The sequence below is a fragment of the Fistularia commersonii genome, chromosome 29 (genome assembly GCF_037954325.1).
Source record: "Fistularia commersonii isolate RoL2024-O1a breed Wild chromosome 29, RoL_Fcom_v1.0, whole genome shotgun sequence".
In the NCBI taxonomy this organism is placed as follows: domain Eukaryota; kingdom Metazoa; phylum Chordata; class Actinopteri; order Syngnathiformes; family Fistulariidae; genus Fistularia; species Fistularia commersonii.
This window is the reverse complement of record NC_141312.1, coordinates 4,669,530-4,695,828: the sequence shown is the minus strand read 5'-3', so window position 1 is coordinate 4,695,828 and position 26,299 is coordinate 4,669,530. Positions and strand designations below refer to the sequence as shown.

The 26,299-nt window shown below is 40.8% G+C and overlaps 2 protein-coding genes and 1 non-coding gene across 8 annotated transcripts in view; 1 reads left to right on the top strand and 2 right to left on the bottom strand.

Moving 5' to 3' along the window:
* The window catches only part of trim3b (tripartite motif containing 3b), a 33,779-nt gene extending 16,825 nt beyond the window's left edge, over positions 1 to 16,954 (bottom strand). For 2 of the 6 annotated variants that reach the window (XM_086176597.1, XM_086176602.1), the window contains exon 1: positions 2,752 to 2,966. The gene's annotated coding sequence lies outside the window, so the exon portion shown is untranslated. Of the gene's footprint in view, positions 1 to 2,747; positions 2,967 to 13,606; positions 13,830 to 15,412; positions 15,504 to 16,184; positions 16,281 to 16,813 lie in introns of those variants that run through there. The other 4 variants (XM_086176598.1, XM_086176600.1, XM_086176599.1 and 1 more) reach the window with 4 other exon arrangements.
* On the top strand, positions 16,049 to 16,120 carry trnaw-cca (transfer RNA tryptophan (anticodon CCA)). Its single transcript has one exon. It is a non-coding gene; the product is annotated as a tRNA-Trp (tRNA).
* A 1,210-nt stretch (positions 16,955 to 18,164) lies between the features above and the next one.
* fhdc3 (FH2 domain containing 3) lies at positions 18,165 to 24,989 on the bottom strand. The gene is made up of 12 exons (XM_086177223.1): positions 24,969 to 24,989; positions 22,988 to 23,314; positions 22,676 to 22,737; positions 22,210 to 22,312; positions 21,775 to 21,860; positions 20,443 to 20,543; positions 20,280 to 20,350; positions 20,064 to 20,171; positions 19,906 to 19,976; positions 19,640 to 19,757; positions 19,376 to 19,540; positions 18,165 to 19,238 (listed from the first exon to the last, which is right to left on the bottom strand). The coding sequence occupies exons 1-12, from the start codon at positions 24,981 to 24,983 to the stop codon at positions 18,249 to 18,251; spliced, it is 2,217 nt and encodes a 738-aa protein (XP_086033349.1). The 5' UTR covers positions 24,984 to 24,989; the 3' UTR covers positions 18,165 to 18,248.
* Between the last annotated feature and the right edge of the window lie 1,310 nt (positions 24,990 to 26,299).

Genomic DNA, 26,299 nt, shown 5'->3' with positions numbered 1-26,299 from the left:
AATAACCTCCTTCTCCTTGTGAAATAACCATATAGCTCGTCCTTACGGGAATCCATGCAAACCCTGCACTCTTAAAAGTGACACTCAACATCACTGATCTCCATCACCCCCCCTTGCACTGCTTTCATCAGAAGATGTTTCATACAATTACACCCTGTCACTCACATTTCCCCTCTTTCATGACGAATCTCCTTTGTCTTTCTGTAAATCCAGCAAAGTCTGGGAGCGGGTGGGGGGTTGGGGAATGTGATATTTCAAATAAAAAAAAAAAAACAGATGGGGAAAGCTTGGCGTCAAATGTCAAAAAAAAGGAAATAAACGCTTAATACTGTTGGTAGGGTGTATGTGGTATGTTGTTACTTTCATAGTCGGAGGGGGCAGGACTTGTATGGAGGGAGGCGCTTCATAAGTTGCAGTAGCGATGGTATAATGCAGTGAAAGGGAGGCATTCAGTCCAGAAAAGAAAGGGATCCAAACACAAAGAACAAATAACTGACAAACTTAATATTACGCTGTTTATTATGAGAAATGACCCGTCGGGTCTTTGCCGTCATTGCCCTGTGGAACGTGTCGTACGGAAATACGGACAGCGCACGGGAAATAAAGATAATAAAGATTGAACGAGGCGAGGTGAAAAATATATTTGATGAAAGTATGGAACATGAATGTCTCAGGGCGTGATCTTTCATAGAATGACATCACGGTCAACCATGACGACTCAACTACCAGACAAACGGCCTCCGAGAATGAATGACACACTCTCATTGTGACATCACATCCTTTTTATAGAAAATGAGAAGCGCACACACTCGGAGAGCAACTCTGATGGTAGCAATTGTGACATCATGATATCACTGTCCTACCTTCTGGCACCGTAGCCCTTGTTTTACACCGAAATAGACGATAATTTCACTCTACAGCTGAAGAGAGCAGCAATCTCCCCTCCACAACACTGACATATCTGGATGTATTCCAGGACAAAAATGCTTTTTGCATCTGCAGAGTCCAGGACTTCCAGGCAGCGGGTTCGGACACGGTGAAGAACATTCTTTGCTATTGGTTCGGTGGATATTACACACGGCAATTAGAGATTCGTGCAGACCCAGACAGGATGCCGGGGAGGGATTTGGACTTCGGCCGCCTGGGATTCAGTGAAGAAACGAGAAAGATGAAAAGAATGGTCCGGGAAGGTAGGTCTAAGATTAAAAAGGAGGGATGGCATCGGAGGGGGGCGATGAGAAGGGCCCGGAGACTCGGCTGAGAATGGCAATGAAGGATGAAGGCAATAAACAGCGAGGGAGAATGGATGATGTGATAACGCAATCCCGCGACTATCAACCGCATTAAACCCTCGTCAAAGAATGGGAAGAAACGGAAATGGAGAAAGGAAACATTATATGCCGACCTTATGTAATTTATGGTACACATAATATATATAAGTCTTGGCAAATAAAGTAAAAAGCTGACCTTGAACTCACTTGCTTTCTTTACTGACACGCACTGATACTAATATCATCATTCTGTGATGACGTCTGTCTAAATTTAGACACATGTATTAGCGAGCAGACGAGAGAGCAACGACAGTGGACTTAAAATAAGAGCAGGGGTCCCAGGATGGCTCATGAGGGAAGCGGCTGGACATTTGTCTTCTGATTTCTATTAAGGGCAAAATCTCACCGAGTGGGACCCAGCAGATTATTATTTTTTCATAAACCCAGATGAATCTCGCCGATGAATCCGCAAGAGATATTCTGACTGGATTTAAGAGTCGGGAAACCATCACAATGAGAGCACATTCTTGAAACTTGTTGCTAATGCCTGCGTGATGTACGTTTTCAGCTTTACAATCGGGTTCGAAGAAAGGCTGCGCGCACGGTCCGATGACAGAAGAGCCGAGCAAGTCGTGTTTGTGAGAGCGGAACGTTGATGATGCACAAATGCATGGCTGGTCGACCCTTTTCATGTCCACGAAAACCCCCCGAGCGGGCCCCCGTGCCTAGTTTTGAGGTTTCTAAAGCAACCATGGACGGTAAAAATGTCAGACTTGGATGCAAGTTCCAAAAAAGTCGTTGAAGATGCGCGGACTCGGAAATTGGGTTCGGCTGATAAAAGTCAGCAGCTCGGAAAAGGAGCTCAGACGGAACTGCGGAAAGCTTCAAAAATAAAGAAAAGCTGACAACATCTATCATCTCGCCAAATGGGTTGATCATTCTTTTCGGTCATTATGAACAGAGTAACAAACCTGACGTTAATCTGGTTTCGGTTCCACCGTTTCAGGATTTGCAGTGATTAAAACTGATTTCACGTGCGTGTTTCTAAGTGCTTGGTTGCAGCATGTCTGTGTGTGACAGTTAACACCCAGGGAGTTAACGCACAAAGCATTTATTCACCGCAGGGTTTTAACAAACACAAGAGAAACAGTTTTCTTTGTCTCTCTCAGCGCCGAAACCTCCGCTGGTGCCTTACTGTACAAAGCGATCCTCACGGCCCCCAAAACGCGTCCTCTTGCCAGTTCAACAGGAGGACGCGGGGAAAGAATCACACGGAGAGGCCGTGGAGACGGGAAGACGTGGAAAACAAGTCAAAAGTATCGGCCTCTCGCACACCCTGTTGACTGTCACGCATCTGCATCGCACAAAACAACTGTTGACAGCTTGAATAAACACACACGCCAACCCACTCTGGAGTCAGTCACGCACACTCGCATGTACATGTGGACAGACACGCAGAGAGATGACAAAGACTACCTACTGTCAGCGGCGTGGAGTCGATCTGTCTATAAGGTTCCATGGCAGCTCTATGTTAAATCAATGTAACTGAAGAAACAGCACACACCCTGACTCACTCACTCACGCCTACTCCCCCTTCGCCTCTCTCCTGGCCACTCTTCCTTTTCCCTTTTCCTTACTGTGTTTTCCTAACACACATGCACAGACACACACACACACACACACACACACACACAATTGCAGAGAAAGGCTGAACAGGGATGACAACAGAGGGTGGGACTTCAAATTGAAAGTCCCTCCTACTGTCAGGCCCTGTTTACAAGCGTGAGCTGACTGGGTATTCTCCCGCCGCTGACCTCCGATTGGCTGGGAACCTAAAACGGGCTGTTAAAGAGGGATTGCATCATGGACCAGCAATTCGTGTTGGCCGGGGAGGGTGTGTGGTACGGGCTGAAACAGATCCACGGACAAGAGGAAAGATCTCGGGCGGAAAAATGGAAATGGTCTCGAACTCCTCGCGCAGAGGCTTGGTGAACCCCTTCTGAAGCTCTCAAAGTGATTGTGTGCAGATGCTTAAAACTGTAGATTAGACGCGAGGCTTGTCCTGAAATGCTCTGAATAATTCACCCAAACAGCAGCTGCGGGGGTGATTATTTGGATCAACAGACATTAAATAACAGTTCCGAAGAAATACATTGACATTTAGCCAGTCAAGTATACACTCGCTCAGTGGCGGCATGCAGTACAGCTTGGGTACACAAAGTTCTATAAATATTGAGGTCACCTTTTTAAAATAAATTGCCTATTCTGTTCGCTGAGAAATTACTCCGATGTAGAGATTATGAAATGTGACGCTATAAAGAGGATTATGATTTCAAAATTTAAGGAAAAGAAAATATCACCGGAAGAGTTCTCGACCGACCCGGTAAATGCCACGTCCTCCGTTTAATCTCGAGCAGGAGGTGACAATTCCCTGACAAAAAAAAAAAACAAAAACACGCATCTATGGATAATCTGCATGGATTTAGTCCAGTCATCGCTCCTCCCTCGCCTCTCGCCCTACTTCCTCCACGCCCACGCACACCTTTCCAAAATCCCAATAACTGGGTGCAACAGGAAGTACAGCATTAGCGGATGAGCCACGCAGAGAATAAGGTTTATCCTGCAAACGGACCGCTCCATGATTTTAATACCACCTTTTAACTTTTTTTTTTTTATCAGGTTGTATTGAGGCCATGAATAATTCATACCTATCAAAGAAGCTAATGCATTGCTTGCTACCTACCTACCGTGACATGACCTTTTGCTTGTTTTCTTTTTAGTTTTCCAAACAACAGTCTCACATAAAGTACACCTGAACTAAAACAATGGTTTCATCATGAGGGCCAAAGCCTTTACATTGTTGTCACCTTAAAAGCATCTCACATCAACGACACTCGCCTGTTTCATCCCGACGCCGTCCGATCAGCTTCTCTCAGGCTTTCTACTATTCCTCTCTTTAAAAGACATGTGAAAACACATTAAAAAAAAACAACAAAACTACTTATTAAGCATTTGTATTGAAAGTTATATCACCATTCTTGATGACACATATGGTTTCTGCCCTCCCTTATCATGTATTTTATATAGTAATATCTGTCACTTATTTGTTTCTTTTTATTTCTAAAAGTGAACTAATGACATTTAAAGTATGCCCACCTTTAGCCAAAATGCTTTCACCATTTTAATCTAATAGGACCATGTGATTAAAATGAGCTCCGTCCTCTTATAGTTGTATATGATGATTTTAACGCACACACACACACACACACACACATCAACAGTCAGAGTATAAGACTACTCAATTTCACTTTTAATTTCAATTTAAAATGTTTATTGTCACAGTCTGAAAAGGCGTCTCCCTGTACATTCTCACGTGATCAGAAAACTTTCTACACCTCTCTTATTGATCAAAGTATAGATAAACTTTGACAAAGATTTTTAAACTGCTAAAATATAATATACTATGTGTGTGCGATATGTGTGTGTGTGTGTGTGTGTGTGTGTGTGTGTGTGTGCAGAGCAGCCAATGGAACTCATTAGTATGCCCAGCAAGCCATTCTCCTGCATAGTCCAGTCTTAAGCCTCCACATATATATACATCTATATATAGAGCTATCACTTCTCATCCGCTTCACACCACTGGAAGGCACATCCCTCTAGTTGGCGTGTGCGCGCGCAAGCACACACACACACACACACACACACAGAAACATACACAGTAAAACCAAAAGACCACATCACAGTGATGAGTCAGAAAAACTGGAGAAGGATCTACATGCTGCGGATGTGTAAATCCATGAGCCCGAGCTCCTGACTATCCACAGTATCTAAAGGCACAAAGGACACATTTGACTGGTCCTGCTCACAACAGCATTTGCAATTAAATCCTCCTGCTTCATTTTTGAGTGGAGTTTGTGTATTCTCCCCATGTTTTAGTGGTTTTTCTGCAGTGCTCCCTTCACGTTCTCCATCACAGCGCTGGTGTTCCTGGTTCACAAGATAACCTCTAGGATTGGACAGACGCCAGAGAGAAGCTACAAAGGTTGATATTCACGGATTGCGGTACAACAGATATTCTAATATAGGAAAAATGGGAATTGGCTGGCGAGCGTACTAACTTTGAAATACCGTATGTTTTGCAGCAACTAAATCCATGAAGGACCCAAATCCACATTCACCGGCTTTGTTTTAAAGTTAACTACCAATGTGTAGATACTTTCGTCAAATAAGCTTCCGGTGTTCTCTGTCAATACGGAAACAAATACAAAGGTCTCCTGGACAAGAATTGTCATCAGTGACTGATAGGGTGAGAAAAAAAAACACTGACAGGTCCTTTTTTTTTTAAAAGGAAGCATGTCACTCCCAGCTGTCTGCACCACGACTGGCCTCGGGGTGAGCAGGTGTGTGAGCATTAATTGTGTGTGGAGCTTTCTACTTAACACACACATTGTGTGCACTGAAAGAAGCAAGTCAAAGAAAAACAGTAATTTCAAATAACTGTGTTTAACTATTAAAAATGATTGTATGTCCACATTACATAATTAATATTCTAGTCAGTATTGTTGGAATAGAAGGTATGACACAAGAAAAAAAATCAAACTTTAAGATTAATCTTTTTTTTTCCATGCCAGGTCAGCCATTTTTGAAAAATCGATTTTGAAACCGTGGACAAAAGATCTTACAAAACTATATTTGCTGATATGTGCAGAGAAATGCTCTTACTTTATGTGTAAAAAAGCAGCTTTGGAAAATGACCTTTCAGTCTATTACACATGCACTCCAGCCAATTTCTGCACAAGTCAAAATAATGGGAAATAGTTTTCTTTCTGCTGTTTATAATTCTGAATTCTACCCTGTTGTTTCTTCACGGAAACATGTTTGTCCAAGAGTCTGGAGAGAAGAAGAAAACAGCTAAATAAAGCATCGTGCTAACGTTCCAGGTGGCAGCCGGAAAAGGCATATTTTTCAGAGATTCCACATGGCCGACAGTAACGGAGAAAATGGGCTTGACTGCAGTGAGAGCAGCGTCTTCGGAGATTCGGACGTGGGCTCGGCAGAGAACGGCCCGGCTTAAAATTGAACTTAATGACAGAGAGAAAATAAGAATCTTGAAAAAGAAGATGGAAACATGCAGAGGTCCAAGACCGTCTGATATCCTCAACATGAGAGATCTGCTGCATTTGTTGGAAAAAAATATACAAATGTGGGTTTACCAAGGAATAAGGGTAAAAGCAGTGACATGCAGCCATGATTTTCATGGTTGGTAGGACTTCTGATTGACATCATTAACAACCAATATTATGATCTGCCAACGTGAGTTATTGAATTATTAAAGTGCATTTAATAATATTGTAGATGGTTGCGTTCCACTCTAACCGGGTTTACTGACCTGCAATCTGCCTGCTCAAGCACTGATATAATTGACTGGGAAAATAAACAGGATGCGGCTATCGGGTTGGTTTTCATCGACTCTTGCAATTTTTTCTGCTTTGCGGTATATTTAAGAAAAATATTCAGCGTTAGCCGGTGGCAGTTACTTCACACTGTAAATAACTGATTGGAGAAATGAACCGCGCGAGTACGCAAACATTTGTGCGTGCACTTTAAAGAATTAAAGAAAAATAAACACAAGTTATTAATTTTGGTCTCCGAGTGTTTACAGAGCCTTCACCTCCATAAAAATAGTCCAAATATTACAATTATCCATGAAGAGAAACAACTGACTGTCTTGTTTAACTCGTTCAGATAGGTAGGTAGGTAGGTAGGTAGGTAGGTAGGTAGGTAGGTAGGTAGGTAGGTAGGTAGGTAGGTAGGTAGGTAGGTAGATAGATAGATAGATAGATAGATAGATAGATAGATAGATAGATAGATAGATAGATAGATAGATAGATAGATAGATAGATAGATAGATAGATAGATAGATAGATAGATAGATAGATAGATAGATAGATAGATAGATAGATAGATAGATAGATAGATAGATAGATAGATAGATAGATAGATAGATAGATTAAATGTTGCTGATGTTGCACTCTATGACTAAAGGTCTTTTTTCTTCTCTTTAGGTAGGTAGAAGGATAGATAGATAGACACAATACACAGGTTATTCATCCACTTCCTTATTCTAAAGCATGCACCATGCAGTGAAAGAGGAGCATGTGCCACAGGGTAGAGGAGCTGATCCTGAAATAATTTGTTTCTTTAAATAACTGAGGGAATGGAGGCCCTGAGCTAAACAGCTGATTTCGTGTCACTTGGAGTAACGAAACCAGACCGTAATGATGTTATCAGATAAAAAAAAAGAAAAAATGAAGTATTTCAGCTTCCCCCGCGTCATCGTTTGTGTTTTTCTAGCACCTTGTAAGTTTAAACCAGGGGTGGGCAAAGTACGGCCTGCGGGCCATATCTGGCCCGTTGGTCTTTTAAATCTGGGCCGCCAAAGATTGGTGCAGAATTCATACTTGATGTGAATGATTGGATCAATAAATGTGGGAGCTCAAACACGAGATTATTTCATTTTTGAAGTTACTGGAGAACACTTGAGAATTTTCCTGAGCTGAATGTCAGATTAGCTTTATGATTTAGCCTTTACTGTGGACATACTGACACATGATGAGCTGGACGAGAAGCTACAAGGGAAAAAATGGTTTGAGCATGAAATACAAGCAAACGTTAGAGCTTTCAAAAGCAAACTGGTTTTATTTTCAAAGCAAATGTCAGATGAGTCTGATATGTACTGTTCACAAATCCTTTTTTTTTTTTTTTCATTTTACATACATGTACCGTATCTTGCGGTGACCCGCCCCCGTCTGTCAAATTTTAAAAGTCAATGCGGCTTCTGAGCCAAAAAGTTTGCCCACCCCTGGTTTAAACGCTCAGCGGGTTTTTCAATATTTGGTAAGAGCTGAGTATTCAGAAAATAAACACACCACTCAGAAGGGCCGCGTATGTGACACAGCCTAAGAGAACAAAATCAAACATGATTGAGCCTGTTTGACAGTAAAAACACTTATTACATAACATGACATCTTGTCGTCTCTGGCTGAACCCTTGGAGCTGGGCAGTGGCCTTTGTGAGATGTTATTCCATCACACATTCACTTAATGCAGTTTGAAAAGGAACAGTATTTACTTTATTTACTACCATTTACTACTAGTATTTACTACTACCAAGTTAATCTTGGTTAGATATTTAGTTTATGATTTAGTTCATGATTTTCCTGTTTCTCAACCTTTGACGGCGGACCTCCTGGGTCATAAAGCTTGGTGTTTGAGGCGAGTACGGGAAGCATTTATGATAGGTATGGGATAGTCCTGACAATATGATGCAAATTCTTGAAAACTGTCAATACAATTATACCTTATAAAATATACTACTCAGTAATTTTGTACAGTTCTTCAATTTCTACCATGAACGCACAATGATATTAGATCATGAAATAGACCTTGTAATATATATGATGTGGGAAGAAATACTCACTTATAGTATAAATATATATACAACGTTGTATACAGTTCCACAATTTTCCCATACGAAATGAAAAAAAAAACAATTTTGCACAATACAGAATAAATACAAAAACCTTATTTAGATGACGATGTTATCATGTAAATGATAAATAGAAGCAAAGCATAAAAAGCAACATATTATATGATATTTTTTTTTTTTACCAATAAATTGTAGTACACCTAAATACTACATAATGATATATTGCAGCAAAAAAAAAGGGTGTAAGGAGTTGGATACCAACACAGGAGCATCTGAATAATATTATAAGATTGTGCCAGTGGTTGCCTCTTATATTATACTTGTGAGACCCAGTTCAAGACTACTTGATACAGAGTGTGCTGCCGACCATGATGGCAGGGTAGGAAAATAGGGAAGCCTGTCTGCTGACAAAAAGATAACAACACACATTTACTGTGTCTTTTCCTCTGGCAAGGATGACGTATCATTGGATGACGATTGTCAAGCCCTTCACTTCAACGTCCACTCACAGCGAGGCAGACTGACATAAGCACAACTAAAATTATCACCTTGCCTGATCTGGGCCAAGCTGGGCAGGAATGTGTCACACTAACCGCCCCTATCAACATATTAACACAAGGGGTAACACTTCAGCACACACACACACACACGTGAAGTACACACAACTCTAAATCGACTACAGAGAGGAGTCAGTGAAAAACAACAACAAAGTAACCAAGCATTTACCTTCCCTTAGAAAAGAAGTAGAGATCTGCATCTAAAATGCAATTTTATTGTATCACAGTCTTTTGCTTTTTACTTCTTATAAGAGTATATCCTTAATTTGATCACATAATGCCATATAATGGTGTAACACATCATGATACACTCACAGGAACCTCGCAAAATGTATAAGTCTTTTGCTATAATTGGAGTTTGTTGTGCTTGAAATTGTTGAGGCATAACCTTGACACATTAGTTCATCATGCAAGTATAAACAATATTGTGAGCAAAGCCACTGTGGATGTGCATTCTGTGAACATTTGACAGCGTTACGTCACAGTTCCCCAGGGGCAGCGTAGCTTTGATTCGAAATACACGATAAAAATCACAGCACGAAGACCCATTCAGTGGGCATTACTTTTTATTCTGAAACGCCAATATGTTGTACACAAGTGCGCGTCCAAGCATGTCCAAGAGCGCCTGAGTCAGTTCAGATGACAGTGGAGGCAGAAATATTGTAAACATATTTGCGTGCATTTATGCTCTAGTTTTTCTTATATGATATATGTATGGCTCCACTGCAGCAGACACGCATAGTCCAACACATTGCAATAAAAAATTAAAATAAAAAAATAAAATAAATAAATAAATAAATAAAAATAAAAATAAAAATTCCTCCACAAGTTCCTCGGTGTTTGAATTTGTGAATGACTGAAATGTTCCATTTCATTTCTTGAATTCTCTTAGAAATATTCATTACGTATGTGTGAAGATACATAAAAAAGCGAATAAGCTAATAGTTGTTCGAACCATTTGAAAGTATTTACCATGTACAAAGCAACAACCTGCTCATTCTTTACAAAGGCATCAAATCAGTATACTTAAAATTCTTTATTGTACTGAATTTTTGTCGAATCTTCCATCAGTCATGTCACTCCTTTATACTAAAACGATTTGACTGACTGAATTTCGAAATAAGTCACAGTGAGTATGACAAAGGGTTGGTATTTGAACATCAATGCACTTGGCTGGAAAGATGCTCGGCGATGTCACATGAAATGCTGAAGACATGGGACAATATTACATACTATTACAGCACCTCCCTGAGGGATCTGTCTAAATATATCCAACATGATCTGACAGCATCGCTCAGCTCAGTCACTGTGCTTGCAAGACGTAAGGCCTTATACAGAGGTAAATGGGATGGAGAGGAAAAACCTGAAGACCAAATGCCAGAACACAAGCATGCACTTATATATTTACTCCATTAATCCATGCATGACACTCTGCAACATGTTCCTCCAACCAATTCATTATTCATGACCTCCATCCGTTCGTTCAGAGAAACCATGAAATGTCACACATTAAGACATGATGGGAGCGTCTTACTTTGTAAAAAAAAACAAAAGAAAGAAAATATCACAAGATATGAAGAAGCAAAGTTGCACTTGTGAACGTTAGAAGAATTGCAAATGAACCTTTGTGTTTTGTTTTACTCTCACTATCTGACAGGTGAGTTAAGTACAGACAGACGCTAAAAGGTCTGCTTGTCCATAATTCGTATAGACAAACAAAAATTGTAATATTTAATCTATTATGGCAATTTCTACAGTAAAATATGTACACGGCATCAGATGATGATGATGATGATGATAAGTTTGTCTAAGAAGTCTATAAATTGAAGTCTATAAATCTTTTAAATCATCCGAGTACATGACAAATTTCCCAAAAATGACATGCAAATTTAAATTGGCACTGATGCAGGTCCAGGGGTGGGTTAAGAAGTCATTGTGCATATTCTTATCAGCAAAGTACCTATTACAGGCTCGGTAGGGCACGAGAGAGCATGCCTGTACACTTGGGGGGCTAATTATGCAGGTATAATGATTTCTGACAAAATAAGGGCTATCAATTTTTTATTCCTGGTCTTTGGTCTCCTGAGTTTCTTCTCAGTGACAGAGCACGGTGCAGACCAGATGACGGTTCGCAATAACTGACAGTTGTTGAAAGGAAATGTGGCTGATTTTTTACCATTCTTGTTTACAACACATTGACTGAAAATGCAAATGAACAAGATAATCTGCCCTACATGTGACCTGCACATAGAGCTCGCCAGTCATTTGCCCGCCGGTGAAAAAAATTTGCAAAAAGACAAAAACAGCTGACTCTCTTTTCAAGCCACAGTCCGAACATATTTAGGTATTGTTTGTATGTTTCCTGGAGCAGACGGAGTGGAGGTCTCAGCTAACAGTGGATGCCATAGTGGCATACATTTGCTACATACAGAGCAAGGTTACATCAGCCTGCTAATGGCTTAAGAAAGAAATGAACCCCATGAGATCTGGTTCTCTGAGTGTCCACCTTGAGCACTAGAAAAATACCTCAGCTGTTTTTCCTCATTTTTTCCATATCATGTGACCTCCAGGACTCTTTAATAAAAAAAAAAATAAAAAAAACACACACACACACACATCCCCCCCAGGATAAAGAAAGTGCAGTTTTAAAGAGCATTATTACTTTCATTATTTGTGACATGCTTCCTTAAAGTAAAATTATAGAGCTGTCTGAATTATTTTTCATAAATGTACAAAGTTGTCCAAATTTGGCTCCAAAAAGGAAACAAAGTCCAGGAAACTTTTTTTTTAAATTGAAGATATCATAAATCGATGGAGAGAGTAGTTGTCTGGGGAATAAATCATAGTCCTGAAACAAGCTCTCACCTAATCGATTGGCTTCCTTTATCACACATTTATATATAACTAGACACACATTCGCACAAGTACCACCTGTCATATCCAGCAAGAGAAACAAGTATTATTAGTATAAGTCTTATTTATGGTGCTGGAAAGGAATTGTGTGAACCATTTATTCCACTCATAGCCAGTAAGTGATCTAGTGATATAACGAGGAATGTTAATTCAATATAAGAATAACCATATCATATTTCATAAAGGCATTCCTTTCTTTGGACACTCCTATTACCTGCCTGCTTTAAACCTTGTAATCAACATCAACACCTCGAAGGAGCGCAGTTACCCAGGTATCGGTCCATCCGGTAGTCACGGTGACCGAAAGCGTTCGGCTAATCATTGATTGTGTTTTCATGTTTGAGTTTAAATCCCTCCTGGCCTGACTCTCACCCCGCCCGTGGAGCTCCGGTGACATTCCTCCCATGCCAGCTGGACATTCCAGTCTCCACCAGTCTCCACTTCCCCCGCGGTGACCCAAGGTGTCCCCATATCACCATTTCAGCATTTATAAGTATGCCTTTGTCTGTCATCCCGGTGTTTTGCAGAAGCACATATGTCTTCAAGAGCACACATCTTAAATGTACTTACATTCGCCCTTTCATGTCAAGGAGACCCTTCACTATAGCTAAACATATAATAAAGATTTACTTACAGTGTCATAAACTCAGTATCTACAACACAAGTAGTTATAAGTGCATGACTGAATTTTACACATGAATTTAATATTGAGGTTTCATGACTATCAGATTAGTTTTGAACTATTATATGGTTCTTGAAAATTACAAAATTGCAGTGTAAACATGTCCAATAAATCCCAACAACAATGAGATAAGTGTTTATTAGCTATTTTTGATCTTTGAAATTAATCTACAATGTCCAAAATGTATGACACTTGTTCGCCTTAAATTCATATCTTCGAGGATTATTTCGCTCTTTTTCAGCTTTTACATGCTCATCCTTTTTTTTTTAAACAACAAAAGATGAATAAAGCAGCTGTGGATTATCCTGAAAGTCCCCCGGTCTGCAATATTGTTTCCACGCCGCATTTCCAAAGGTGACAAGAATACCTAATTTCTCCAATCATCTGACCACCGCCAGCTTCACATGCAGTTTCATGTACACAAACACAACATATTATCTGATTATTTTTGAGTGTATGAACCAGCATATAGCCCGGAGCATTTTTTTTTTTTTGTATACAGACAACAGAGCCTGTATGTGTTACCCAGTGGGAGGGAGACAAGGATGCAGAGGATGAGGACATGAGAGGAGAGAAAAGGCTACAAAGGGAAGAAGAGTGAGGGATGGAAGGTAAAGTGGTGTTGGTTCACAGTGAGGAAGGAACTGAAGGGCCAAGATTACAAGGCGAGTATCAGGGATAAAAGATTTACTTACACTGCTTTGCTGACAAGGAAGTTTCAGCATGTTCTCCTCCTGAGGCGAAAATATCCATCCACATAACCCAACATGGCCCATGCAAAATTCACCTCAGTCGGAGCGGAAGATAGACAAGGAGAAGGTGTGTGTGTGAAAGTGTGTGCGTGCATGTGTGTGTGTATGTGTGCGATCCGGCTTTAAAATCATGTATGGGTGTTCGAGCAGGAGGGCAAACGACTCCGGGGGAGAGAGGAAAAGGGGCTCTTAGGACGCAGGAGACACAGAGAGATTGTACAAGCTGACAGGCTGGTGTGAAAATGGGAGGAGGTTGGATCGTCCAATGGTGGGAGAGATGAGCAGAGTGAAAGGGAGATGGCAACAAAGAGACAGGGATTTTTAATTTCTGCACTCACTCTTGCTTATCTGTCCCATTCCTCTCTCTCTCTCTCTCTCTCTCTCTCTGTCTCGCTTCTCTCAGATTTTTCCTCTTCATTTCAAATTCAATAAAAAAAAGAGAAAGTCAAAATGGAAATATAGGTAGACTTTTGATCAGTGTATGGATCAAAGAACAATCTTTTCCCCCACAAAGAGTTTGTGCTCACGCTGATTAGAAGAACAGCAAGGGTTCATATTAAAAATGAAACCAGCAGGGAAAAAACAGGGAATATCTTGGGAGACTGACAGACTGATACAGGGGGTTGGGTAGTAAATAAATGTTCATGCTCTCTATTACAGAAAACAAAAAAAAAAAAAAGTGACTGTCTCCCATAAGCAGAATATTCATGCAAAAATGGGCATTGATACTGAGGTGGTTTTGAAAGATGTAAGTATGTGAGGACAGTGGAGGCATGGGCGCTGTTCTCTTTGCATGAGTGTGTGGACTGCCTGTGTGTATGTACGTGTGTGTGTGTGTGTGTGTGTGTGTGTGTGTGTGTGTGTGTGTGTGTGTGTGTGTGTGCATGGGGGTGGGGACCAGACCGTCTTCTCAGGATTTTGCTGCGGGAGCACCATGTTGCCATGGAGACTGCATCCAATGCAGCAGAACATGCAGATGGCTGCTCCCTCCCTAGCTCTCTCCCTCTGTGAAACAGTCCAGTTAGCTTCTATAAATCATAAAAGCTGGTCTCTGCGCAGCTTTTAAAAAAGCGGTGGGGCTATTCATTCACTGCGATTGTAGGGAGCACTGTGAGATAATTCATCAACAAATGGCAAAATATGAAAAATACAATGTTCATCAAATTAAAGTAGCATTCCACTATTGTTGGAACTTGCTGCTTGATTTATTTATGGCAATATGTTTTGTTTTTTTTAATGTTTGTTACATGGATTATTTGAGCACTGTAACTATCACAGCAATTGCTGACACAAAAAAAAGAAAGGAATAATAAATGAATATTTCAAAGTCTACCCCTTTTTCATTTTAAGTGCTTGTATGTTCTCGACTGGGCTGCACACATTATTGTCAGTTCTTGTTGCTAAAGTGGCACGAAAATCAATACCCTGTGATTTGAAGCATCCCACGGGCCCGGTGTGTCGTGTTAATGCAGTTGAATGTTTGAGCTTTACCTTTTAAATGTTAATTGCTCAAATTAGAATGCCAGAAGGTTGTTTGTGTTTTTTTTTAATTTGATTAATTGTTAATGTTTTAAACATAGTTGATGGGAAAGTGCATGTTCCCAGTGTCGCAACAAATATCCAAAAGGCCGATCCTGCAGGTGTGTTGTGAGACACGGCTGTTATTTCCGCGCACCCAAGCAATGATGTTTAAACCTTTCACCGACTGCGTCCTAAACCAGAGCGGCCGGTGTTCCGGTGTTAACTTACCCGTCCATCTTGCTGAGACCGCAGACCGAGAGGTTCAGGTGAGAGGGTCGATATCTCCCAGATGAGCCCCGGGTGGAAATCCTGAAAACACCTGGGGAAATTATAAATGCATTTAGTAAACAGGCTCGATGACAGTGGTCGTGTGTACAAACTTAGTATGTATTGTTAATTTTTTTTTTTTTTTTTTTACATTACATTACTCACTTTTGACTGATTAAACTAAAATCATTGATTGCACCTCACTGACATAATTTCCTATTGATTTGTCATAAGAATTTGTTAACTGAATTACTATACACGTGTTATTCCAGGACTTGTAGGTTCTGGTCCACGCAGAAACCAGGGGTGAAGTGCATGGCGGGACACCAAACGACACGATTGCACCACCTAGCGATAGATTTATGGTGGAGCAGTTTGGGGTAAATAATCGCACGATGAATGTTTTGCATGCGTTTAAAAGCAAATGCCATCTCATGATGAATATTGGAAATTATGAAAGAATAGAGCAAGTAAGGAAAATAAAACGCAGCAAGTATTAGTGGCTCCTTGGTGTTCTTTTGTTGACTTAGTGTGCACAGGTGCGTGGAGTCCCTGGTAAATATTGTGAAATTAGTTTGTCATTTTCTCTTGTGACAGGACCTCGTGGCGCAACGGTAGCGCGTCTGACTCCAGATCAGAAGGTTGCGTGTTCAAATCACGTCGGGGTCATTTATTGACTATTGGTTACGGGTAGTGGGGTTCACTGTGCAGGAGGAAACGTCCACACACATACTTTTATGTCATGTCTGAGTCTTCCTTCCCTTTTGTTTTGCAAGTGCATCCATTTTCACGGGACAGTCCATGCAGATCAGCTTCAACAACACCGTTTCTGCATTCCAGATGGAAGAAAAAAATATTGCGTAACAGACTAAAATATGTTTAGGAGTCAAATTTGTGCAGCAATCTCTTTTCATAAAGTGTTACACGCCGGTTAAACATAGTATCTCCCAGAGAACTCCAAGGCCCGGGTTGAACGGAAGTCATACTCCCTGTGCAGATTGAATAACACACACTTAACTCTGCTTCAGGGTGTCACGGAACAACTTCAATGTGATTCAGAATGAAAACCCGGACATACATCTCAGTGGATTTTTCGGTCGGCACCCTCAAATCTAATTATCCTGCCACACTTGTAAACAGTGTGATGGTGGATTAAGTCCAGAGTTGCGTTACAGTGTGATCTTGTCGTGATGCTGTGAAGTGGAAAAAATTGCTTCGCTGTAGTAGCAGATGTGTTGGCTTAAAATACAAAAGTGCATGGAGTAAAGTACAAATTTAACAGGCTTTTTGAGCTTTTGCCGCTCAACATTTTTCAAAACATGGTGATTAATCATAATTGACACGTGCTGAATATTCATTTACCTTTTGTCCTGTTAAGCTGCCATGTGAATTGTCCAATATTAGTCACTTAAGTTTCTGTTCTTCTCTGTTGTCCTTCAGCGTTGCTCCTGTATAGTCCTACTCCCGTGTCATCAAAACCTCAGCTTCCTTTCTTCAAATCCCTCATCCCATAAAACTGGCTGTTCCCAACTTTCACAGAATACAACTGCAAGTCTCCCTCTCTCTCTCTCTCTCTCTGTCACTGGGTCCAAGTGTCCCCAGCCCCGCCTCAAGTCTCTTTTTCATGCTGCTATCTCATCTTTCACCGGGAAATGCAGCTGATCTATGGCGTGCTGGCGAGAGTGCAACTTGTTGAGGATGGCAGGTCACGTCTAGTCCCCTGGAGATGCTTCACATGACAGAGCAGAACCAGGGTTCACTCTACCGTCACAATGGGCTGATTGTACTGCGAAACTCTCAGTTTACCTCAAACAGGTCAGCGACTGCTGACACGTCAAGTCTCTGGCTTATTATCTCTTCGAGGTTTACAAGGAAACTCCAAGCCTGGTTTTGACCTCTCTCCAGCTGTGGAGGACAGCAAGAACTTTTAATTTCATTTTCATGTACTCAGTGTGGGTAGGGTTCTGAAATGTTATTCAAAAATGTTCTTTCATTTCAGATGCCAGGCAACGGAAAAGGTCCCCATTGACAGCTTGCCAGGAGGAGGGCTGATGCAGGACAACAGAACCACAGTGAAGTCTGTACTGAGACTTTTTTTCACTAGACAATTACAGTGTAAAACTGCTAAACAGAATGGTTGTAAACAAACCCGGTTGCCTGGGTGCGATGAATGGAAATGACTTTCTGTCCGAATTCCAAGCCTCTAAGCAGACAGTGGAGAAAAAGATCTTAAAACAAAACAAAACAAAAAAAAAAAGATAGGGATTCAGGCAGACCCAGTGTTGGTTCCCCAGGGGAAGTTTGCCCTCTGTGTGACATCACAACATGGTTAAAAGCTAATGGACATTTTTTTCTGTATATATAATCTATGGTGGGAGAACGTCAGAACTCATTTGCTCACAACTGCACTGGAGCCAGCAGGACAGACAGAAGAAATAATAGATGAAATGAAAGGAGGTACGGGAACCTGAGCTGCCACTGCCAAGAAACTAGGTATCGGCGAGAAAGGATCTCATGGCCAAGATCGAGAAGACATGTTTTGATTTACTAGCAATAAAAGACACCATAAAGTGAATAATCCATATACAACTAAAATAATAATTAAAACTTTACAGATATTTATTGAATACAAAAAGAAAAAAAAAGATGTTATGACTTTTGAGTGTAGCCTGACACCCAAAAGTCTAACCTTCACAGTTCAAAGCAAGTTCACCTTTGCCTTGCATTAATGAAGGTAAGAGAAAAAAAAAAAAAAGAATAAAAGCGATCTCATTTTTAACAGCCTTTGTCCTACAATTTAGGTGGTTGTGCCTCTGAAGTTGTGTTCTTCCACATCACCAGGCTTACTTTTGCTGCCAAAGCGGCGAAAGAAGGATATGAAGCCACAGTAGTTCACTGGCCCCTCGACCCGATTCCCTGGCTCATTCCCAACCGACGAACAGGCTCGGGCTTCTCCTGCGCTTACGCTTTCTGTCCTTGAGCCCGAGGAGTAAGATCTTTGAAATAGTCTTCTCTGGAGCAAGCTCCTCAGTCGAAAGCCAGTTGCTGAAGATTTCCTGGTGTCATCCACTGAGACGGACCGCAGTAAAGGACCCTTCGAGGCAGCTCTCTTACCGGGACAGTCTGGAACAGAATTAGGGGATGGTGGACGGTAGAAGAAATTGCGATCACAACTCTCCCAGACGCCATCTTCAAGGTCATCATCAAATATTGAATTGCATCGGTATTTTGGGCTCTGCGTGTTTCGCTGGGGTATGTATCTTTCATCTGAACAGGTCAAAGGGCTCAGAATGGTCCACGGAGAGCCCATATCCCCATTGTTGGCAAAAAAGTAGTCTCTGGTTCTCGGGCGGGGCGTATGTGGGGTAGTGGGAGTGTTGCAAGTTGTTTCAGATCCACCAGGTGGGCCTGACTCGATGCTTCCGTCCTCGATGCTTTGGTCAGCATCCTCACTTTTTTCCAGTTTGTCCCCTCCATCCTCTTTTCGAGCTTTCTTCTCCTGTCTCTCTTGCGTGCTTTCAGGGATCTCGGTTATATCTCCTGATAGACCAATTGCAGTGCTCGGTTCAGATGGACACCCTCTGACTGGGGGGTGCAAGGTTTTCCTGCATCTATTGAGACCCTCTGGAACACTTGACAGAAAGCTGTGTAGGGCTGACTCTAAGCAAGAGGAGTCCTCCACAGACTCAAATCCTGTGCCCGACACCGTAGACCGGCGCTTGGCTGCCAAGCGAATACTCTCGCTCCTCTTATGCCTTTTCTCCGCTGCCATTCGCTCTTGGTTTTCCTTTAGTTGGATAAAAAAGGATATGCTTTGGTAAAATACAATGCAAAAACAGAACAAAAACATGTAACATAGTCCAATGTATAATGCAGATCAAGTCTTGCAAACAGATGTGGATCCACGTGTCTCTTGACGCTTACTTTTACTGCCGTGTCAAATCGTTTGCAAAATGAATAGAAGATGGAGCAGCACTCCTCCAGTTTGAACGTGGCTGGGTCCTCACAAAAATATTCTGCAACTGCATCGCTCTGCACATTTAACTCTTCAATGGCAAATTCCAAATCAGTCAGCATCACCTCAGCTCTCTGAGAAATTAAAAACACAAAAGGTCATAATAATCCAGGTGGTTAAATTAGCGCATTTATTTTGTGAAATATTTGGTCAAATAGCAGGGGCCCACTAACTATCAGAAAATTCCCCATTTGATCGGCAAGAACAGGATGTCTGCTTGAGTACAATTTCACTTCCTTGATCCTCTTCAATTCTCTCTCAAAGTCTGTGATTACCTCCTCCTTGCAGATTCTGTAACGGTCAACAACACTCACATTTGCATGCTATTGAGGTATGGAAAAAATATATAAGTTAAGCATGCAGCTAATATATATAAGTCAGATTCAAAATGAACTTCTAACTAAATTAGCAAACAGACAGTGGAACTGATAACAGCAACCTTGATGCCTTCCCGATGTGTGCAAGCTGGGTGGGAAATGTGAGCAACTCCGTGTCGATATCCTCTGCTTGCTGTGAACGGATAATCAAAGAGCACTTATGCTTTCACCGAATCTCAACATTTATTTCAGTAAGTTTCAATCCAAATGGTCCCCTTACCTTGGCAACGTAATGCATTAGGTTCATTCCAGGCCTGTTAGCCTTGGTGTCTGCCAGTTTGAGCAGAGAACTCATCCTGAAACCGATGGCATTAGCACTGTAGCTACCCTGAGAAAGCGAACATTTGAATGATTGCTAACGCATCAGTTGAAACCAAAATTCAGAAACTACAAAGTTAAATTCATAAAAGAACAATTCTGAAGGAAAAATACCAACAGCATTCATGTAATTTCCTGCTTTTAAGACGAGCCGAATGACCGAGTGGAGGTCATCACAGTCCAGCAGCTCTGAGCAGGAGAACAAAAAGGCAGACTTTTACTTTTGATGATGTGACATTAATAGAAAAGTAAAAGTTTAAAAGTAAAGTTTGTAGTGTTACCACTGGCTGCTTCAGTCATGACAGCGACACAGTTCTTCACCTCCTCCATCAAAGGAAAGAATTCCTCCCTCAGCACCATGGATTTCAGGAGCTCTTCATAGCTATTAGCAACAACATGGACGCAACTGATAATTTTGACATTTGTTGCTGCTTCCCCCTTTTCTGCCTTGTTTGAAGACTCAAGTGCTTTCAGGTACTACAACTGACACATCCCATTGAATTTTGGCAACATCGGATTTGAATAGTGACTGCGGGAAAGGCCAATTTGCTGTATAATTTTTTGCAGTGAGGTGATAAGGGTTACAAATGGGCTGTTTCAAACATTAGACCCAATTCTATACAAGCCTCTGATTTTAACCATTGTGTTATATCGTTTTTGCCACCAAAATAAGAGATTCTTCTACTAAATCCAGCACCTGTGAAATGGGATTTCTAACAGAGAAGAGAAGCCACTGACAAATTACATTCAGTCTCATTTTTTGAATTTCAGCCTTTTTTTATATTTTTCTCTGAATACAACTACAGTGTATTCATAATCTATAAATCAAGACATAATTATTAAGTAGACTAACATATTGCAAAAAAAAAAAACTGTCAACATAAACTTTTTTTTTTTCAATCATGTAGTTGAAACCATAAATTTTCCTTTTGCTATTCCTTTTTTCAGAGGCTTCCAAAGCTTGGTTTTCCCAAATTGGTTCAAGGCATAGTAATCTCAATGTATGTAAACAATTAAAAAAAGCAGTCTCTCATTATTCTGGCATTTAGCAGATAGTAATTTGGTAATCTGAACTGCATTGGAACAGTGCATGTAAACATCTGGTTTCAACTGAGTACGTGACCTCATTCTACAGACTCTAAATATATATTTTACAATAAGCGGAGGAAAAACTTTTATTTTTTCAAATTATTACACTTGCTCTGACAAGTGATAGTATTTAAAGAAAAGTTCAAACAGCAGTAAAAGTTTACGTGCATAGTTGACACTTCTTCAAACAATTCTGATCACCGTTCTGAATATTATGTTGTGAAAATGCTGTGGTTAAGTTCTTGTTAAATTAAGATGCCAAGAGACTGTGAAGGAGCATGGCTGGGGACCCCAGAGACAGAACAAAATAAGTAGTCAAAACAGAGAGATGGTATAAAATAGGCTTCATCATACCTATAAAAGCGCACAGTAAAAAATATTTGAAATGGTTAAAATCAAATGCGGTAATGTTGAATTAAAAAGGCTCATGTAGTGATTTCGGAGGGAAGACTGTACATTGAGCAGATTCTAAATAAGGCAAATGTCATTCAGCTTTCCAAATTCAGTAAAAGCAGCAGACTCACCCTGGCACTTTGACGAGCTGCACCATGAACTGATCTGCCTCAGGTAACAGGGAAAGGTTACCGCTGAACGATAGCAACTGCTTCACCTGCACATTCACAATTTGAGTATTGGCTCCCGCTCAGGTCACCCATAAATATGTAACAGCAATCCATATGAATTTTATTTATGAAATGATTAGAGAAATTAACGTACAAGTGATTTCTGATAACGGTTAACGGTCATACAAACTGCAACTTTGCTAATTTACTGACAATTGTAAACGTTTACATCTCTTTCGGATAGAGAAAAAATATCACTAGGCTGATGAAATTGAATGATACTTTAGACTTACTTAAAACTTGACTTCTGATGTGACAATATGTTAATCAGGCTTTTAAAAGTATTCTATTATGCAAGGGCTACATTGTTGTTAAAAGTGGTGGAGAAGCTAATACCTCTCTTTCTTCTGGCAGAAGTTTGCAGAGCTCTTTAAGATTGCCACTTCCAAAATTCAGCCAGTTCCCTTGACAGATATCCTGCACCATTTCTCCCACTGGTCTATGGAGGGAGACAACACAGCATTGATCAATCGTTGCTTAAATACTCACATTATTTATTATTATTCTTATCGTTGTTATCATTATTATAATTATGCATAAGTAAGATAAGATGTCTTGCTATCTTTCAGGCCCACATTAGGGTGTCTTCATAAAACAAATAAAAGAAATGTATTGCCTCCTTGAGGCAAGTCATTCACCACAGCTAGCTGGATGCCACTTGCTTCATCTACATTGCATTGCTTGCAGTATTTGCAACATATCACAGATTGTGGCTATTAACTAAACATCAAACTCTGACACACAATGGTTTTAGGGTTCTCTTTTCACCCGTGCTCTGAACTGGTCCTTCAACAGTCCTTACCTCTTGAAATGCCTCAGCAAGATTCCAATATTCATACTTTTTTTGGAGTCAAGAATAGTGACCTAATACACAAAAGTACAAACAATTATTAGACTGAAGTAAGAAACATATACTCAACAATAAAACCGCTTAACTTTGAGAAAGTAAAACATTTCCATCAGTTGCTAGACTTTGCAAGTACCCCATCAAAGTCATGGTTAGTGCAGAACTTGAAAACAAAGACTTCCGTGAGTTTAGTACTTCCTCCACAACTGTATTTAGTGTGAAATAAGTGGAAAATAAAAGGGTGTGGGTGTAACCACAGACATCTACCTGGGGCTCCTGTGAAAAAAGGTCCATGCCTTCGCATTTCCTGAAAGTAGCGCTCTTTGGATTGCGCAGAGACGCTCGCTTGTCGACATGGCTGAACAGCTCTTCCATACTCTGGATATCCAGCACCAGGTTTCTTTGAGGCCGATTCGATGTCCAGACTGTTAGTTTGCCCATGACACGCTGGCTTGGAATAGTATCCCAGTTGAGCTTCTTCATGGAGCGTTGCAGACCATTACGAGTGGCAAAAGGTGGTGGTGGGGGATCAGTAGGTAGAGTGGGTGGCGGTGGAGGTGGAGGTGGAGGCGGAGGTGGAGGTGGAGGTGGCGGAGGGGCAGGGGGAGGGGGAGGGGGTAATAGTGTTGTTGGCATTGGTGATGGGAAAGGATTAGCACACACAGGGGGAATAAAAAGACAAGCTTTGACATCTTCCTGGGCATCATGTTGGATGGGAGGGGCTGAGTCTTGGGAGGAACAGTTAAGAGGAGAAACAGGCTTGAACATCTGCTCTTCCTCCATCTGAAGTCCTCAACTCCAGATATGAGGAGAGGACGAGAGCCACGTTTGCATAAAGCTCTCTGTTGGGAGTCAGAAATGTAGAAATATACAGTTTTTCAAGAGAAGATGAAGTAATCAATGAATGACTTTCTAAATGTACTCCACAGGCTCTCCCAAAGAACAGCTAGTAACGATTATTAAAAATACTGTGCCGTCGTCTGATGAGAAGCAAATTTGCCATCCACCTGTATGTTTGGTGTGTTTGGTGTGTGTGCTATTGTAATGTCCTAAATAAAACAATAACAAGGAAATTAAATAACCAAATAACCTCCTTTAAAACCACAATAGATTCGCAGTCAACTCTTTTCCTTTCAGCGGTTCCCCCTCAGGTATCAACACAGTCATCTGCCTCCGTCTAACCCTATTCGGACCCTCTCACGCCAACTAACTTCATGTACTCTTTCGCTCCTTCCGTATATCTCCTCTTTGGTCAACCGCTAGGCTTCGTTAGGGGAGGGGGGGGAATTATTTTGGCTGGCGGGCCACATTCCTTATTAATTTTTATGCACGGGCCAACTCAGTATCATGTAAATGGAACAAAATGAAAATTGTAATTTAAATATTGACTTTTTTTTTGCATTTTATTTCAACTTTATATGATAAATGATCATAGAGATGCACTGACATTATTTTGTATGTAATCATCTATACAGAATTAAAAAAAAGGAAAAAATAAGGAGTTTCATCTTCATCCTTGCTACCTCCACCTCTGCCTTCTGTGTCTTCCTCAATGCCACTCTCTCTAAACCAGACAACATGACAGGTCTGACTCACCAGTGTCTTGTTCATCCTTTCCTCTCATTATTTCTCATTATTGTTGATACTCTATCACACATTACATACCTCCACCTCACTAGACCCCCCCCAACTCTTCCCTGCTCTCGCTACATCACAGCATCATCTGAAAACATCATAGCCCATGGAAATTCCTTTCTAAGCCCATCTGTCAGCCTGCCCATCACCACTGCAAAAAGAAAGGGCTCAGAACTGATCCCTGATGCAGAAACATTTCCACCTTGAACTCCTCTGTCACATCTCGCCACTGTCATACATGTCCTGCACCAGTCTATCATGCTTCTCTGCCACTCCAGGCTTCCTCATAAAGTACCACAGTTCCGCTTTCGGCATCCCGTCAAATGCCTATTCTACATCCACAAATGCATCATGCGGCTCCCTCTGACCTTCTCACTACTTCTCTCGTAATATTCTCAGAGCAAATACTGCACCTGTAGTCCTCTTTCTTAGCATGAAACCATACTGCTTCTCACATCTGTTCACCTCTGCCCTTCATCAAGCTTCCATTACTCTTTCCTGGACCTTCATTATACAGCTCAACTTTATTCCTCTGAAGATACCACAGCCCTGCATGACTGCCTGATTCTTTAAAATCGGCATCAGTGCACTTCTCTATCTGCCAGCAATCTCTTAATGACTCCCTCATTGAGCAGTCATCTCCTGACCTCTTTAATAAGAATAAAACTTTCTTAATACCTGCAAACATATTCAATGGCCACATATTTTTCATAAATTGACATGATAAGGAGGATAATCTTTGTAGTTACTGCTAACAGTTAGTCAATTCATATTTTCATTATATTTCTTATTCTTCCTTATCCTTCCTATTTCTGTTATGTTTTTTTACTTGAAACTCTGGCACAACAATTTCCTTCGGGATTTATAAAGTTGTTCTCATTCTCATTCTCTCTCTCTCATGATTGATTAATCTATATTTATGAATCACTTTGTCCCCATTTGTTGTTGGTGTTTCCTTTTTAATTGAAAATATTTGGATTTTACAACTGAGCAATATTTTTGAAGGACATCTGAAGGCCTCACACTGAGCTGAGCAGAACAGGGGGTGATAATATTGATTTTCTATTGGCCTATTTTCTTGCATGAGTTTCTACAGAATTGAAAAAGAATAGTTAACTTTGTCAACATATTTCAGATAGAAATAATGTCAACGCACACAAACCATCACTTTGCAACTTCCCTGTCAAAAAAAGGTTTTATTGTTCTCACCTTTTGCTCTCGCATAAGCTATAAAGCTGAGGAAGACTTCCTGCAGAAGTATAGTGTTCCTTTTTTTAATTTCCTCCCTCAATATGATAATACACGATAAGAGATTTTTTAAAAGCTAAAGGTCACAAAAGCATTCTCTCCTTAGTTTGACATCTCTGCCTACATTCAAGTACACTATCACTTCGATTTCAACTTTATGCTATTTAAAATCACAAAGGACCGATGAAGGTGTAATACGATTGACAGACACCATAGTTGCAAAATAAAAAACGCAAACACAAATTCATAAACTGAAAGATTTAAGAGGGAAATTCGCCTATATAGAACTGTCGCATTTCGAACTGTTTGGTACTTAAGTTAAAACGAAAACGTGGGACTGAACTGTCTCCAAAGACGAAATACAATGTATCTTTACTCACCGTAATCCTTAAATGAGGAAGCTATCCAAATAAATCCGTATTTTAATGTAAACTTCGTTTTCGGGCGGGGGAAAGGAAGAAGACTACAATCACAGTTCCGCCGAGCATCAGTCACAGGTGCAGGTGCGCCTCCGCCAAATTGCCTGCGGAGCCTGCTCAGCCAATCACAGGCAGCTGCCGGAAAAGGGCTCCGCCTTTCCGGAAGTCCATTCATCCGTTCGGAAGGGGGCACGCCTCCACCAATCAAAAACCTTTATTCGGATATATGGCCACGCCCTTCCGGAAGTGGCTTACCCGATCCCGGAATGGGGAATTG

Excerpts from the sequence above, each read along its gene's own strand:
- fhdc3 (XM_086177223.1), bottom strand. Across the intron at positions 20,351-20,442 it reads CATGACTGAAGCAGCCAGTG|AGCTGCTGGACTGTGATGAC; the intron begins GTAACACTACAA and ends TCTCCTGCTCAG. Across the intron at positions 19,758-19,905 it reads CACATCGGGAAGGCATCAAG|AATCTGCAAGGAGGAGGTAA; the intron begins GTTGCTGTTATC and ends TGACCGTTACAG.